The sequence below is a fragment of the Arachis stenosperma genome, chromosome 10, assembly GCF_014773155.1.
Source record: "Arachis stenosperma cultivar V10309 chromosome 10, arast.V10309.gnm1.PFL2, whole genome shotgun sequence".
NCBI lineage: Eukaryota > Viridiplantae > Streptophyta > Magnoliopsida > Fabales > Fabaceae > Arachis > Arachis stenosperma.
The window spans coordinates 92,648,116-92,664,921 of record NC_080386.1 but is presented as its reverse complement, the minus strand read 5'-3'; the positions used below and the strand labels follow the sequence as shown (position 1 = coordinate 92,664,921).

Genomic DNA, 16,806 nt, shown 5'->3' with positions numbered 1-16,806 from the left:
TTCAAGTAACTACATTGTGAAGAAACTGCTACAAAGTATCGCAGTTTCTTCATCGACGCTATTCCTTCAAAAACCTCTACAAAGTGTATCGAATTTCGTGTTTGAGCAATTCAACGCAAACCGCTACAGGGTGTGGCGGTTTACGTTCAAACCCTAATTCGCGGTACCCTATCGCGGTTTACAAATAGTTGCAAAAGTTGCATTTGCGTTTGGATCTTTGAAAAGTTGTAATCTCGTAACGTTTTTCTCCGAAAGTTTTAAATGAGTAAATTGCTCTAAAATGTATGCAACTTTTTTTAGGGTTTAATTATCTTATTCCCTTAAGATTATCTTTAAAAGAGAGACTAAAATTAAAAAATAAAAATTAAAAGATTGAGATTAAATTAAATTTTTATATATTATATTTAATATAAAGTGTATAAGATTGAGTTATGTTTTAATTAATATCTTATTTAGTTCAAGATAAATATAAAGATGAAATAAGAATATTTACTAAAATATCTTTAATTATTAAATAAAATATTATTAAAATTTCAGGTTTCGTTTTTAAAAATTTCAGTCTCTTGTGTTTTAATTTTTTAAAGATATTGAAAGAACTGAAATTTTGTATTCTGAAACTGAAATTTTAATTTTAATCTCTACCCACCAAATACAATACTAAATCTTAGCCTTTCAATCCCATTTTCAGTCTTTTAGAAACAAACACTACCTAAAGACACATGATAAGATTACTAGTTGAAAGAATTTTATTGAAAATACAAAATATTTAAAATTTTAATACATTTATTTTAGCAAACTAAAGTCATAATATCTTCCAATCATATTGAAATACTTGCAATGCATGAGACAAGTTGTGAATGGTTTTGGCTTAGAAGTTTGATTGGATATATTCAATTATCATGTGGGTTACCTAATAACCCAAATTCTTCTTCACACACGTTTTTCAAAATCAAGAAAATAATTTGGCAGACTTATTTACTAAGTCACTTCTTACATCTTCTTTTGAAAGAGTTAACTACTAATTTGGTATCCAGAAGATTCAGTCGCTGATAAAAAAAATTTCAAAAGATGTTATCGACAAAACAATCCCTAAATGATTCAAAAATGCGACAAAATAACTAATAAATATTATATTTTTTGTAAATGACAAAAATATTTTGTATTTAGCAAACAACTTATCCATTTAATTTAAAATTTTATGGCAACAACATTTGAATAAATATTTAGAAGGTCCACAAAAAATTCGAAACAAAATTTTATCTCTATTTTTTTTATTTTAAAAAAAATGTGGTCATTCACAATAAAAATTTTGAAAAAATAATTTACTTAACATAAAATTACCATATTTTAAATATGAAAAGATCTTTTTTCTCTAATAATTACAAAAATTTACATCAAAATGTGACTGATGAGCGGATAATTTATACGCTTTTTGGCATTGTTTTTAGGTATTTTTAGTATGATATAGTTACTTTTAGGGATGTTTTCATTAGTTTTTATGCTAAATTCACATTTCTGGACTTTACTATAAGTTTGTGTATTTTTCTGTGATTTCAGGTATTTTCTGCCTGAAATTAAGGGACTTGAGCAAAACTCTGATAGGAGGCTGACAAAGGACTGCTGATGCTGTTGGAATCTGACCTCCCTGCACTCGAAATGGATTTTATGGAGCTACAGAACTCCAAATGGCACGCTTCAACGGCGTTGGAAAGTAGACATCCAGAGCTTTCTCTCAATATATAATAGTCCATACTTTATTCGTGATTAGATGACGTAAACTGGCGCTCAACGCCAGTTTCATGTTGCTGTCTGGAGTCAAACGCTAGAAACACGTCACGAACCGGAGTTGAATGCCCAAAACACGTTACAACTTGGCGTTCAACTCCAAAAGAAGCCTTAGCTCGTGGATAGATCAAGCTTAGCCCAAACATACATCAAGTGGGCCCTGGAAGTGGATTTATGCATCAATTACTTACTCTTGTAAACCCTAGTAGCTAGTTTAGTATAAATAAGACTTTTTACTAGTGTATTAGTCGTCCTTTTGACCACGTTGAATCTTGGGACGTTTAGTTCTCAGATCATGGGGGCTGGCCATTCGGCCATGCCTGAACCTTTCACTTATGTATTTTCAACGGTGGAGTTTCTACACACCATAGATTAAGGGTGTGGAGCTCTGCTGTACCTCAAGTTTCAATGCAATTACTATTATTTTCTATCCAATTCGATTTATTCCTGTTCTAAGATATTTGTTGCACTTCAACTTGATGAATGTGATGATCCGTGACACTCATCATCATTCTCACCTATGAACGCGCGTGATTGACAACCACTTTCGTTCTACCTTAGACCGGGCGCATATCTCTCGGATTCCTTTATCAGAATCTTCGTGGTATAAGCAAGAATTGATGGCAGCATTCATGGGAATCTGGAAAGTCTAACCTTGTCTGTGGTATTCCGAGTAGGATTCCAGGACTGAATGACTGTGACGAACTTCAAACTTTTGAAGGCTGGGCGTTAGTGACAGATGCAAAAGAATCACTGGTTTCTACTCCAACCTGATTGAGAACCGACAGATGATTAGCCGTGCTGTGACAGAGCATTTGGACCTTTTTCACTGAGAGGATGGAATGTAGCCATTAACAACGGTGATGCCTTACATACAGCTTGCCATGGAAGGGAGTAAGAAGGATTGGATGAATGTAATAAGAAAGTAGAGATTCGGAAGGAACACAGCACCTCCATGCACCTATCTGAAATTCTCACCATTGGATTACATGAGTAACTTTATCTTTATTTCCTGTTCATTTTATTTATCTTTTAAATTTCTAATCCAATCATATTTGAAGTAGCCTGACTGAGATTTACAAGATGACCATAGATTGCTTCATACCAACAATCTCCGTGGGATCGACCCTTACTCACGTAAGGTATTACTTGGACGACCCAGTGCACTTGCTGGTTAGTTGTGCGAAGTTGTGAATTAAATTTTAGACACCATGATATTGAGCACCAAGTTTTTGGAGCCATTATCAGGAAATTAATTCCATACAACAATAAAGAGTACGAATCACAATTTCGTCCACCAAGTTTTTGGCGCCGTTACCGGGGATTGTTCGAGTATGGACAACTGACAGTTAATCTTGTTGCTCAGATTAGGTAATTTTCTTTTTATTTTCTTTTCAAAAATCTTTCAAATTTTTTTTCGTTTTTTTAAATATAATTTTCAAAAAAAATAATAAAAATAAAAAAAATCATAAAATCATCAAAATCAAAAATATTTTGTATTTCTTGTTTGAGTCTTGAGTCAACTTTTAAGTTTGGTGTCAATTGCATGCTTTAAAAATTTTTCTTGCATTTTTCAAAAATCCATGCATTCATAGTGTTCTTCATGATCTTCAAGTTGTTCTTGGTAAGTCTTCTTGTTTGATCTTGATGATTTCTTGTTGTGTGTCTTTTATTGTTTTTCATATGCATTTTTGCATTCATAGTATCCATGCATTAAAGATTTCTAAGTTTGGTGTCTTGCATATTTTCTTTGCATCAAAAATTTTTCAAAAATATGTTCTTGATGTTCATCATGATCTTCAAAGTGTTCTTGGTATTCATCTTGACATTCATAGTGTTCTTGCATGCATCTTATGTTTCGATCTAAAATTTTCATGTTTTGGGTCACTTTTGTGTTTTTCTCTCTTATCATTAAAAATTCAAAAATAAAAAAAATATCTTTTCCTTATTTCTCTCCAAAATTTCGAAAATTTGAGTTGACTTAATCAAAAATTTTTAAAATTAGTTATTTCTTGTAAGTCAAGTCAAATTTTCAATTTTAAAAATCTTATCTTTTCAAAATCTTTTTCAAAAATCATATCTTTTTCATTTTTTTATTTTTTTGAAAATTTTGAAAATTATTTTCCAAAAATCTTTTCCTTAATTTTATTTCAAATTTTCAAAAATTATGCTAACAATTAATATGATTGATTAAAAAATTTGAAGTTGTTACTTTCTTGTTAAGAATGGTTCAATCTTTAAATTCTAGAATCTTATCTTTTAATTTCTTGTTAATTAAGTAATTAATTTTAAAAATTAAATCTATCTTATCTTATCTTTTATATCATATCTTTTTCAAAATTTTATCTTTTTCAAAAATTTAATTTCAAAATATCTTATTTAACTTCTTATCTTCTTATCTTTTCAAATTTGATTTTAATATCTTTTTCAACTAACTATTTGACTTTTTGTTTGTTTCTTATCTTTTTCAAAACCACCTAACTACTTTTCCCTCTCTAATTTTTGAAAATATCTCATCCCTTTTTCAAAAATTCTTTTTAATTAATTAATTATTTTAATTTTAATTCTATCTTATCTTTTATTTTCGAAAATCATTTAACTTCTTTTCAAATTTATTTTCGAAATTTCTTCCCTCTCCCCTTCTTCTATTTATTTATTTATTTATTAACACTTCTCTTCACCTCTCTTCATCTCAAATCACTGTCCCTATCTATTCATTCTTCTTCACTCCTATTCCCTTTCTTCTTCTACTAACATAAAGGAATCTCTATACTATGACATAGAGGATTCCTCTTTCTTTTCTTGTTCTCTTCTTCCCTATATGAGCAGGAACAAGGAAAAAGGCATTCTTGTTGAAACTGATCCTGAACCTGAAAGGACTCTAAAGAGGAAATTAAGAGAAGCTAAATTACAACAATCCAGAGACAACCTTTCTGAAATTTTCGAACAAGAAAAGGAGATGGCAGCCGAACCCAACAACAATAATGCAAGGAGGATGCTTGGTGATTTCACTAAACCAACTTCCAAATTTGATGGAAGAAACATCTCCATTCCGGCCATTGGAGCAAACAATTTTGAGCTGAAACCTCAATTAGTTGCTTTAATGCAACAGAACTGCAAGTTTCATGGACTTCCATCTGAAGATCCTTACCAGTTTTTAACTGAGTTCTTGCAGATTTGTGAGACTGTTAAGACGAATGGAGTAGATCCTGAAGTCTACAGGCTCATGCTTTTCCCTTTTGCTGTAAGAGACAGAGCTAGAACATGGTTGGACTCACAACCTAAAGATAGCCTGGACTCCTGGGATAAGCTGGTCACGGCCTTCTTGGATAAATTCTTTCCTCCTCAAAAGCTAAGCAAGCTTAGAATGGATGTTCAGACCTTCAAGCAAAAAGATGGTGAATCCCTCTATGAAGCTTGGGAAAGATACAAGCAGATGACCAAAAAGTGTCCTTCTGACATGTTTTCAGAATGGACCATATTAGATATATTCTATTATGGTCTATCTGAGTTTTCCAAAATGTCATTGGACCATTCTGCAGGTGGATCCATTCACTTAAAGAAAACGCCTGCAGAAGCTCAAGAACTTACTGACATGGTTGCAAATAACCAATTCATGTACACTTTTGAGAGGAATTCCGTGAATAATGGGACACCTCAGAGGAAGGGAGTTCTTGAAATTGATGCTCTGAACGCCATATTGGCTCAGAACAAAGTGTTGACTCAGCAAGTCAACATGATTTCTCAAAGTCTGAATGGATGGCAAAATGCATCTAACAGTACTAAAGAGGCAGCTTCTGAAGAAGCTTATGATCCTGAAAACCCTGCAATAGCAGAGGTAAATTACATGGGTGAACCTTATGGAAACACCTATAATTCATCATGGAGAAATCATCCAAATTTCTCATGGAAGGATCAACAAAAGCCTCAACAAGGCTTTAATATTGGTGGAAGAAACAGGCTCAGTAATAACAAGCCTTTTCTATCATCTTCTCAGCAACAGACAGAGAATTCTGAACAGAGCCCCTCTAATTTAGCAAATTTAGTCTCTGATCTGTCTAAGGCCACTCTAAGTTTCATGAGTGAAATAAGGTCCTCCATCAGAAATTTGGAGGCACAAGTGGGCCAGCTGAGTAAGAAAGTCACTGAAACTCCTCCCAGTATTCTCCCAAGCAATACAAAAGAAAATCCAAGAGGAGAGTGCAAGGCCATTGATGTAATCAATATGGCCGAATGCACAAGGGAGGAGAAGGACGAAAATCCTAGTGAGGAAGACCTCCTGGGATGTCTCTCAAGTAAGAAGGAGTTCCCTATTGAGAACCTAAAGGAATCTGAAGCTCATATAGAGACCATAGAGATTCCACTAAATCTTCTTCTGCCATTCATGAGCTCTGAAGACTATTATTCCTCAGAAGAGAATGAAGATATGACTGGAGAGCAAGTTGCTCAATATCTAGGAGCTATCATGAAGCTGAATGCCAAGTTGTTTGGTAATGAGACTTGGAAAGGTGAACCTTCCTTGCTCATTAGTGAACTAGATACATAGGTTCAACAAACTCTACCTCAAAAGAAACAAGATCCTGGGAAATTCTTAATACCCTGTACCATAGGCACCATGACCTTTGAAAAAGCTCTGTTGACCTGGGGTCAGGCATAAATCTTATGCCACTCTCTGTAATGGAGAAACTAGGGATCATTGAGGTACAGCCTGCCTTATTCTCATTACAATTGGCAGACAAGTCAGTAAGACAAGCTTATGGATTAGTAGAGGACATATTAGTAAAGGTTGAAGGCCTTTACATCCCTGTTGATTTCATAATCCTAGACACTAGGAAGGAAGATGATAAATACATCATCCTTGGAAGACCTTTCCTAGCCATAGCAGGTGCTGTAATAGATGTTAACAGAGGAGAATTAGTCCTTCAATTGAATAGGGACTACCTTGTGTTTAAAGCACACGGCCATCCCTCTGTAATAAAAGAGAGTAAGCATGCAGAGCTTCTCTCAGTACAGAGTCAATAAGAGCCCCCACAATCAAACTCTAAGTTTGGTGTTGGGAGGCCACAACCAAACTCTAAGTTTGGTATTGAGAAGACCCCACATTCAAACTCTAAGTTTGGTGTTGGGAAACCTTCATCATGCTCTGAACTTCTCTAAGGCTCCATGAGAGCCCACTGTCAAGCTATTGACATTAAAAGAGCACTTGTTGGGAGGCAACCCAATTTTTATTTACCTAATTTTATTTTTATTTTATTGTTATTTTGTGTTTTATTAGGTCCATGATCATGTGGAGTCACGAAAAAAATACAAAAATTAAAAAATAGAATCAAAAATAGCAGAAGAAAAATCACACCCTGGAGGAAGAACTCACTGGCGTTTAAATGCCAGTAAGGTGCATCTGGTTGGCGTTCAACGCCAGAATAGAGCATGGATCTGGCGCTGAACGCCAGAAACAAGCAACATCCTGGCGTTTGGACGCCAGGAATGTGCCCTGAGGAAAGATGGCGCTGAACGCTAGTAACAAGCATGGAACTGGTGTTCAACGCCAGAAACATGCTGCCCATGGGCGTTGAACACCCAGAACGTGCATCACTTCGGTGTTTAAACGCCAGAATGGTATGCTAAAGCATTTTACATGCCTAATTGGTGCAGGGATGTAAATCCTTGACACCTCAGGATCTGTGGACCCCACAGGATCATCTCAGGATCTGTGGACCCCACAAGATCATCTCAGGATCTGTGGACCCCACAGGATCCCCACCTAACATATTCTCCCCTCTTCTCAACATTCATTCTCTCTTTCCAATAAACACTCTTCCCCAAAACTCTTCACCAATTACCTCAATCTCTCTTCCCAATTACCCCCTCACCACTCACATCCATCCACTCTTCCCCATAAACCCCACCTACCTTCAAAATTCAAAAATCTTTCCCACCCAAACCCACCCTAAATGGTCGAACCTACCCTCTCCCCCCTCCCTATATATACCCCTCCATTCTACTTCATTTTCACACAACACAACCCCCTATTCTCCTCCATATTTTCTTCTTCTTCTTCCTCTCTTCTTTCTTATCTTGCTCGAGGGCGAGCAATATTTTAAGTTTGGTGTGGTAAAAGCATAAGCTTTTTGTTTTTTCATTACCATTGATGGCACCTAAGGCCGGAGAATCCTCTAGAAAAGGAAAAGGGAAGACAAAAGTTTCCACCTCCGAGTCATGGGAGATGGAAAGATTCATATCCAAAACCCATCAAGACCACTTCTATGATGTTGTGGCCAAGAAGAAGGTGATCCTTGAGATCCCTTTCAAGCTCAAGAAAAATGAGTATCCGGAGATCCGACATGAGATCCAAAGAAGAGGTTGGGAAGTTCTAACCAACCCCATTCAACAAGTCGGAATCTTAATGGTTCAGGAGTTCTATGCCAATGCATGGATCACTAGGAACCATGATCAAAGTGTGAACCCGAGTCCAAAGAATTATCTTACAATGGTTCGGGGGAAATACTTAGATTTTAGTCCGAAAAATGTGAGGTTGGCATTCAACTTACCCATGATGCAAGAAGATGCACGCCCCTACACTAGAAGGGTCAACTTTAATCAAAGGTTGGACCAAGTCCTTATGGACATATGTGTGGAACGAGCTCAATGGAAAAGAGACTCCAAAGGCAAGCCAGTTCAACTAAGAAGACTGGACCTCAAGCCTGTAGCTAGAGGATGGTTGGAGTTCATTCAACGCTCCATCATCCCCACTAGCAACTGATCTGAAGTTACTGTGGATCGGGCCATCATGATTCATAGCATCATGATTGGAGAGGAAGTAGAAGTTCATGAAGTCATCTCCCATGAATTCTACAAAATAGCCGATAAGTCCTCTACTTTGGCAAGGCTAGCTTTTCCTCATCTTATTTGCCATCTATGTTACTCAGCTGGAGTTATCATAGAAGGAGACATCCTCATTGAGGAGGACAAGCCCATCACTAAGAAAAGGATGGAGCAAACAAGAGAGCCCACTCATGGAGCCCAAGGGACGCATGAGGAAGCTCATCACCAAGAAATCCCAGAGATGCCTCAAGGGATGCACTTTCCTCCCAACAACTATTGGGAACAACTCAACACTTCCTTAGAAGATTTGAGTTACAATGTGGAACAATTAAGGGTGGAACATCAAGAGCACTCTATCATTCTCCATGAAATAAGAGAAGATCAAAGAGCAATGAGGGAGGAGCAACAAAGGCAAAGAAGGGACATAGAAGAGCTTAAGGACATCATTAGTCCTTCAAGAAGAAGACGCCACTAAGGTGGACTCATTCCTTGTTCTTATTTCTCTGTTTTTTCGATTTTTATGCTTCATGTCTATTTATGTTTTGTGTCTCTACTTCGTGATCATTAGTATGTAGTAACTATGTCTTAAGGCTATAAATAATTCCATGAATCCTTCACCTCTCTTAAATAAAAAATGTTTCTAATTCAAAAGAATAAGAAGTACATGAATTTTAAATTTATCCTTGAATTTAATTTAATTATATTGATGTGGTGACAATACTTTTTGTTTTCTAAATGAATGCTTGAACAGTGCATATTTTTTATCTTGTTGTTTATGAATGTTAAAATTGTTGGCTCTTGAAAGAATGATGAACAAAGAGAAATGTTATTGATGATCTGAAAAATCATAAAATTGATTCCTGAAGCAAGAAAAAGCAGTGAAAAAGCAAAAGCTTGCGGAAAAAAATTGCGAAAAAAAAGAAAAAAAAGCAAGCAAAAAAGCCAATAGCCCTTAAAACCAAAAGGCAAGGGTAAAAAGGATCCAAGGCTTTGAGCATCAATGGATAGGAGGGCCCAAGGAAATAAAATCTAGGCCTAAGCGGCTAAATCAAGTTGTCCCTAACCATGTGCTTGTGGCATGCAGGTCCAAGTGAAAAGCTTGAGACTGAGTGGTTAAAGTCGTGATCCAAAGCAAAAGAGTGTGCTTAAGAGCTTTGGACACCTATAAATGAGGACTCTAGCAAAGCTGAGTCATAATCTGAAAAGGTTCACCCAGTCATGTGTCTGTGGCATTTATGTATCCGGTGGTAATACTGGAAAATAAAATGTTTAGGGCCACGGCCAAGACTCATAAAAGTAGCTGTGTTCAAGAATCAACAAACTTAACTAGGAGAATCAATAACACTATCTAAAATTCTAAGTTCCTATAGAAGCCAATCATTCTAAACTTCAAGGGAAAAAGTGAGATGCCAAAACTGTTCAGAAGCAAAAAGCTACAAGTCCCGCTCATCTAATTAAAATTAATACTCATTGATATTTTAGAATTTATAGTATATTCTCTTCTTTTTTTCCTAATTGATTTTCAGTTGCTTGGGGACAAGCAACAATTTAAGTTTGGTGTTGTGATGAGCGAATAATTTATACGCTTTTTGGCATTGTTTTTAGGTAGTTTTTAGTATGATCTAGTTACTTTTAGGGATGTTTTCATTAGTTTTTATGCTAAATTCACATTTCTGTACTTTAGTATGAGTTTGTATATTTTTCTGTGATTTCAGGTATTTTCTGGCTGAAATTGAGGGACTTGAGCAAAACTCTGATAGGAGGCTGACAAAGAACTGCTGATGCTGTTGGAACCTGACCTCCCTGCACTCGAAATGGATTTTCTGGAGCTACAGAACTCCAAATGGCGCGCTCTCAACGGCGTTGGAAAGTAGATATCCAGAGCTTTTCAGCAATATATAATAGTCCATACTTTATTCGTGATTAGACAATGTAAACTGGCGCTCAACGCCAGTTCTATGTTGCTATCTGGAGTCAAACGCCAGAAACACGTCACGAACCGGAGTTGATCGCCCAAAACACGTTACAACTTGGCGTTCAACTCCAAAAGAAGCCTCAGCTCGTGGATAGATCAAGATCAGCCCAAACATACACCAAGTGGGCCCTGGAAGTGGATTTATGCATCAATTACTTACTCCTATAAACCCTAGTAGCTAGTTTAGTATAAATAAGACTTTTTACTAGTGTATTAGTCGTCCTTTTGACCACATTGAATCTTGGGATGTTTAGTTTTCAGATCATGGGGGCTGGCCATTCGGCCATGCCTGAACCTTTCACTTATGTATTTTCAACGGTGGAGTTTCTACACACTATAGATTAAGGGTGTGGAGCTCTGCTGTACCTCAAGTTTCAATGCAATTACTATTATTTTCTATCCAATTCGATTTATTCCTATTCTAAGATATTCGTTGCACTTCAACTTGATGAATATGATGATCCGTGACACTCATCATCATTCTCACCTATGAACACGCGTGATTGACAACCACTTTCGTTCTACCTTAGACCGGGCGCATATCTCTTAGATTCCTTTATCAGAATCTTCGTGGTATAAGCTAGAATTGATGGCAGAATTCATGGAAATCCGGAAAGTCTAACATTGTCTGTGGTATTCCGAGTAGGATTCCGGGACTGAATGACTGTGACGAGCTTCAAACTCCTGAAGGCTGGGTGTTAGTGACAGATGCAAAAGAATCACTGGATTCTACTCCAACCTGATTGAGAACCGACAGATGATTAGCCATGCTGTGACAGAGCATTTGGACCTTTTTCACTGAGAGGATAGGATGTAGCCATTGACAACAGTGATGCCCTACATACAGCTTGCCATGGAAGGGAATAAGAAGGATTGGATGAATGTAATAAGAAAGTAGAGATTCGGAAGGAACACAGCACCTCCATGCACCTATCTGAAATTTCCACCATTGGATTATATGAGTAACTTTATTTTTATTTCCTGTTCATTTTATTTATCTTTTAAATATCTAATCCAATCATATTTGAAGTAGCCTGACTGAGATTTACAAGATGACCATAGATTGCTTCATACCAACAATCTCCGTGGGATCGACCCTTACTCACGTAAGGTATTACTTGGACGACCCAATGCACTTGCTGGTTAGTTGTGCGAAGTTGTGAATTAAATTTTAGACACTATGATATTGAGCACCAAATTTTTGGAGCCATTATCGGAGAATTAATTCCATACAACAATAAAGAGTACGAATCACAATTTCGTCCACCAATGACCTATAAATTTTTTTAAAATATATATTTAATATCTAATTTTTTTTGTCACATTTCTTTTAAGTGTTTATTTATCATTAGCATCTTATGAGATTTTTTTTGTTAATGATATATACTTTCGAATATTATTTTACTACTTTAATCTCTCATTTAATAATATAGTGCATAAAATCAAAATGGATCGATTTTAAGATTTTGATAATGTTATCAAGAGGAAGAGAAACTGTACTTTTTTTATTTAAGTTTTTATCTCATTAAATTTTTTTTATGATTAAATTTTTTTTTACCAAACAGCTTTCGTTATAAAAGGATATTATATATTTTTTTTCTAGTCAAATTTTTATCCTACATCATTTTTCTTAACAAAATTTTTAATAAAGCATATCTTTAAAGACATACAAAGAAAAATATTATAGAACAATGACTAAAGTATAAATGTCCTACTAATTAATGCAGCATAAATTTTCATAATATACTTCCACTAAAAGCTAATAAGTGGGTTAAATAATTAATAATTTATTAATTATTTAAATTCAATTTCCATATATAAATAGCTGCTAATTTCAATTTTCAACACAACAACAACAAACATACTACATAATTTTAATAGTTTTTGTATTTAGTTCTTGTGGCTAACTTTTATATAATACAAAATTTATTCTCCTAAATTATTAACTATTATATTATAAAGATATTAGTAATATATAATTCTTTTATTCCCATATACAAATTTTTAGTTTTATTTGTCAATTTTTATCATATTTTTCTAACACTTTTTCTCTATTCTAACTTTTAAAATAGACATTTGCCAAATTCCCTAATTTGTTGGCATCTAGGATGAAATATGTAGACATAATTACATAAAGGAGTGGCGTTGAAATGATAGCCCAGCCTTACTGACTCACTCTCACAGTGACACTAACTCGAGAGGCGGGGCATATACAAGTTGCAACTTGCAACGTGCAACTTTACCCAATGATATGTTAGGCTTGCATCGTTAGTTGGTACCATATGTTTGGAGGCAGTTAAAATGTTGGCTTCGTATCCACTTTATTCAATTTTTAGTTGATGGACTTACCTGCCTTATTCACGAGTCACGTGCAACAGTCCCGACTCTACCCTTCCTCCAAAGGCCAAAGACACCAAAAATATTAGATAACATTTTATACCATACTATTTCATAATGAATACTTGGACCACATCCAAGAGTTATTGTTATTTAATTGAAAACACAAATAAAAGATGATGTCAACGTTATTTATTTCAATCTTTTATATAAGAGTGGAGAAAATTAAATAAATAAAATTAAAATGTGTAAAAATTATCATAATCTAATAATTAATAGTTAATAATATTACTATCTCTAATCTCCAGTATGTATAATGTCATGTGATCTTTACCTTTTGACAGTAATTTACATGAAGTGCAGTCCGAAATTTATGAAGGTAGCTGAAATGTCAATTTTAGATTTGAAATCTTGATTCTTCTTGCTGACATTACAATTAATTTTTTTTTCGAGTTATATTCATTTCTATTTCAACAAATAATTTTCAATAAGTTTGAAAATAGTGACATTGCTTGCTTGAAGATTATACACACATAAAATCTTCAAATGAGAACACACTCATTGCCATATTCGGCAAAGATAACACAAAGTCTCAATCTTTCTGGATCATCATTGACTCTGAAATTTTATAATAAGCATACATAAAAGGGTGTCTCCTTTTGTTGATTTTGCCCTAGGACGAGAGGGGTATAGCTTCATCACCTTCTATATATACTTTTCTTTCTTCTTGATTGGTAAACGAATAGAACAGAAGAATACGTGAATAACACGTTTAATCTACTTCATTGTTATTATAATTTGATTCATATTAAGTCAAAAGTAGATCTAGTTTACACGCGCTTAGAAATTTAAAACACACACGTAATTACATATCCGAAGGTAGTGGATTTAAGGATACATATTATTAATTTAATTTTCTAAAAAAAATAAATAAAACGTTTTGAAGGTTTTATTTGTTAAACGAATAAGCAGCTTTTAAAATATAAATATGGTTTTTGACTGAATATCATGATGATATTTTATTTTTATATATAATTGATTCTCACCTAGCTAATGGAACAAAAAGTAGTGTTAGTATTGATTGTGAAATTAATCTACTTTTAGATTAATTACTTATTTATTTATTTTTAAATATAATTACTTTCGTATAGTCTTATTTAGTTGCATGTTCCATTATTAAACATACATAACGCATGACAACCAAACCTCCATTGTTGTCAAGATATCAAAAACTTATTTGTTGTTATTGGTATTGTTTTGGAGTTTGTTATTTGTAGATCGATAATGATGTATAAAATATAAACAATTGGAAAGAGACATATATAATGTGTGTTGAAAATAAAACAAAGAATAAGATTTTTTGACAGGAAAGAAAGAAAGAAAGAAAGGCCAGTTGGTTAACTAGCCCTTGGATATGAGTGAGGAAGGAATATGCCTATATATGCATTATTGATGACTTATTGCCTTGTCATGTAAGTATGTAACTTGCATCGCATTATTATTATGTGAGTAATGGAATGCGATATACCATACTCAAAATGAGGTCACCACAATTAATAGAGATAATGTAGACGGATGGCAATTGGCAATCATGTGGAAAATAATAACATGACCTTTCTTCATCATCATTTATTGCTATGCCATGAAATGGGATTTCTCATGCATGCTTTTTTTCCCTCTCTTGGCTAAAAGCTTTCCGGTGCCTTTCATTTGATGTTGGACCACCTCCACCATTCCACTTTCAAATTATGTTGGAATTATTATATTCTTAGTCATCTAATTACTTATATATGTTTCACTTTTTTTTTTCTATTATTGTTCATCCCTTCATATTTTCCCCTTTTAATTTGTTGAGTAGAGGACAAGATCCACCACGATAGGAAATTAGGAATCACCTTCCACGTGCTGACTCCTGATTCGCAACACTCCTGCAAAGTTGGGAACTTTCTCTTTATATATTACTTCAATCATCACATATTGCATGGGGCCACTTAATTTTTTAGGCCAATAATTTAGCAATAATAATTTTCGTAATTTTATTTAAGTTATAAAAAAATTATTAATAAGTTTCAAAGACACATTTTAAGTGTGCTTTTAAAATAAATTATTTTACTAAAAATTATTAAAAAGTATTTTTTATATTATTAAAACGAATATTTAAGAACAAAACGGCTAAATTCCATAAAAAGAAGTTAATTTTTAAAGCTTTATTTCTTTCAGGAAAACTTATGATTATTATTAAGAACTTTAACGAATGTACTTCTTGGAAAAACACTTGTTAAGTAACAATTTTTTTTTTTTGGATAAATAAATTTACTTTATACAGGCACACATAAAAGTTGATGAATACATTAACTTTAAGCTTGTGTCATACATACGAATGTGAGCAAATAAATTCAGCATACTTATTTTCCATTGATTTTGTCGTCCTCTTTTCTTGAATTAGAGTTAGTGACCTGATCAAACGGTAAAATGGTTTTTTTACTTTTCACAGGAGCCAAAAACGAGGTAATTTGACTGATGATTGATCTCTGTTTAAAAAGTTGAAAAAAAAAAAACGGAAAGAAAGAAGAATCTTATTTGAGTTATTTCGTCTACCGCATTTGATGGATGGACGTGGACGATGAGATCCGAACAAATCCGTCACCTCACCATCATAGCATCTCTCTTGCACCACTTTCATGGAACCCACCCTCTTCTCCTCTGTTCCATTCATCGCTTTATGCAATGTTTACACTATTCAATTCTCATTGGTTGATCGGTTTTTGTAGATTATTGACTTTCGATTTTGCAAAACAAAATGAGGAACTAACAGCCAAGAAAACTAGCTATTCACAAGATTTCTTTATTTATGAGTATCAAGGAAACGTTTATACTTTATACAGTCTCAAAATTAATCACCCCCATTCCATTAATCCAAACCAGAAGTAACTAATATACATCAAAATCTTACATTAAACAGAGATTAGATCCATGCTAATTTGGATCTTAATCATCATATCATATATATCTAAATAACATTTCTTTTGCTGTTGCAACATGAGAAATTTTATTAGTGACGATGTTTTTTCAGGAAGACGAATGAATGGAGATGGAGGAGGAGGAGGGAGAAGCACCGGCCTTGTGAAGGAGCATGTTGGCGCGTGAGAGCTGCTCCATTAAAGAAACGATTCGCGCGTGGTATTCACGCGCCTGGTGAACAGCCTCCGCCTCAAGCTCACCGAGCTGCGAGCAGAGCCTCTCCTCTGCCTCCTCTGCCACGCGCAGCCTCTCGAACGCGCTTTGCAGCTGCCTTCTCATCTCCTCTTCCCTCTCCTTGCTCTCCCTCAGCTGCTTCTCCAGCTCATCGTTCCTCCTCTTCAGCTCCGCCGCCGGAGGTGCATCCTTCTCCGGCTTCATGGCTTTCTTGTTGCCAGCACCAATTCCGATCGCAGCCATCATCATCGCCATAGGTATAAGAGGTTATAAAAATAATTGAAAGGAAAGAAACTCTATATTTGGAGAAGAGCGTAACGAACTAAGTGCTCTGTGTTCTTTTTAATGGTTCGGATTTTGTGGTGTGGCGGCATGGATTTCGAATGGGGTATAAATAGAGCGTTAGCAGGTATGTCTAGGTTCAATGAACCTGAATTTCACCCGCGACGGTTTAACCCGTTCTGACCTTGCTGACGCATTCGCTTCGCTTGCTTCCCCGTTTTTTTCTGTTTTCACTCTTCTTCTATGAATCTATCCCTCTTTTTTGTCCGCACCACCATACTAGTTCCATAAATTATTATTATCTCTACTTTGTCGGCTTAAGATAAATTTTGTTAATTAAATTAAAAATTCAAAAGAGAAAAAATATCTTCACATTGTATTTACCTGAATGAATATGTGATCGAGAAAAA

General features: G+C 34.8%; 1 protein-coding gene and 1 non-coding gene across 2 annotated transcripts; both read right to left on the bottom strand.

Moving 5' to 3' along the window:
* Window positions 1–5,143: 5,143 nt before the first annotated feature.
* LOC130958431 (small nucleolar RNA R71) lies at window positions 5,144–5,247 on the bottom strand. Its single transcript, XR_009077553.1, has one exon. It is a non-coding gene; the product is annotated as a small nucleolar RNA R71 (small nucleolar RNA).
* A 10,501-nt stretch (window positions 5,248–15,748) lies between these two features.
* On the bottom strand, window positions 15,749–16,531 carry LOC130954443 (protein RESPONSE TO LOW SULFUR 2-like). Its single transcript, XM_057881179.1, has one exon. The coding sequence runs from the start codon at window positions 16,367–16,369 to the stop codon at window positions 15,989–15,991; it is 381 nt and encodes a 126-aa protein (XP_057737162.1). The 5' UTR covers window positions 16,370–16,531; the 3' UTR covers window positions 15,749–15,988.
* Window positions 16,532–16,806: the final 275 nt, after the last annotated feature.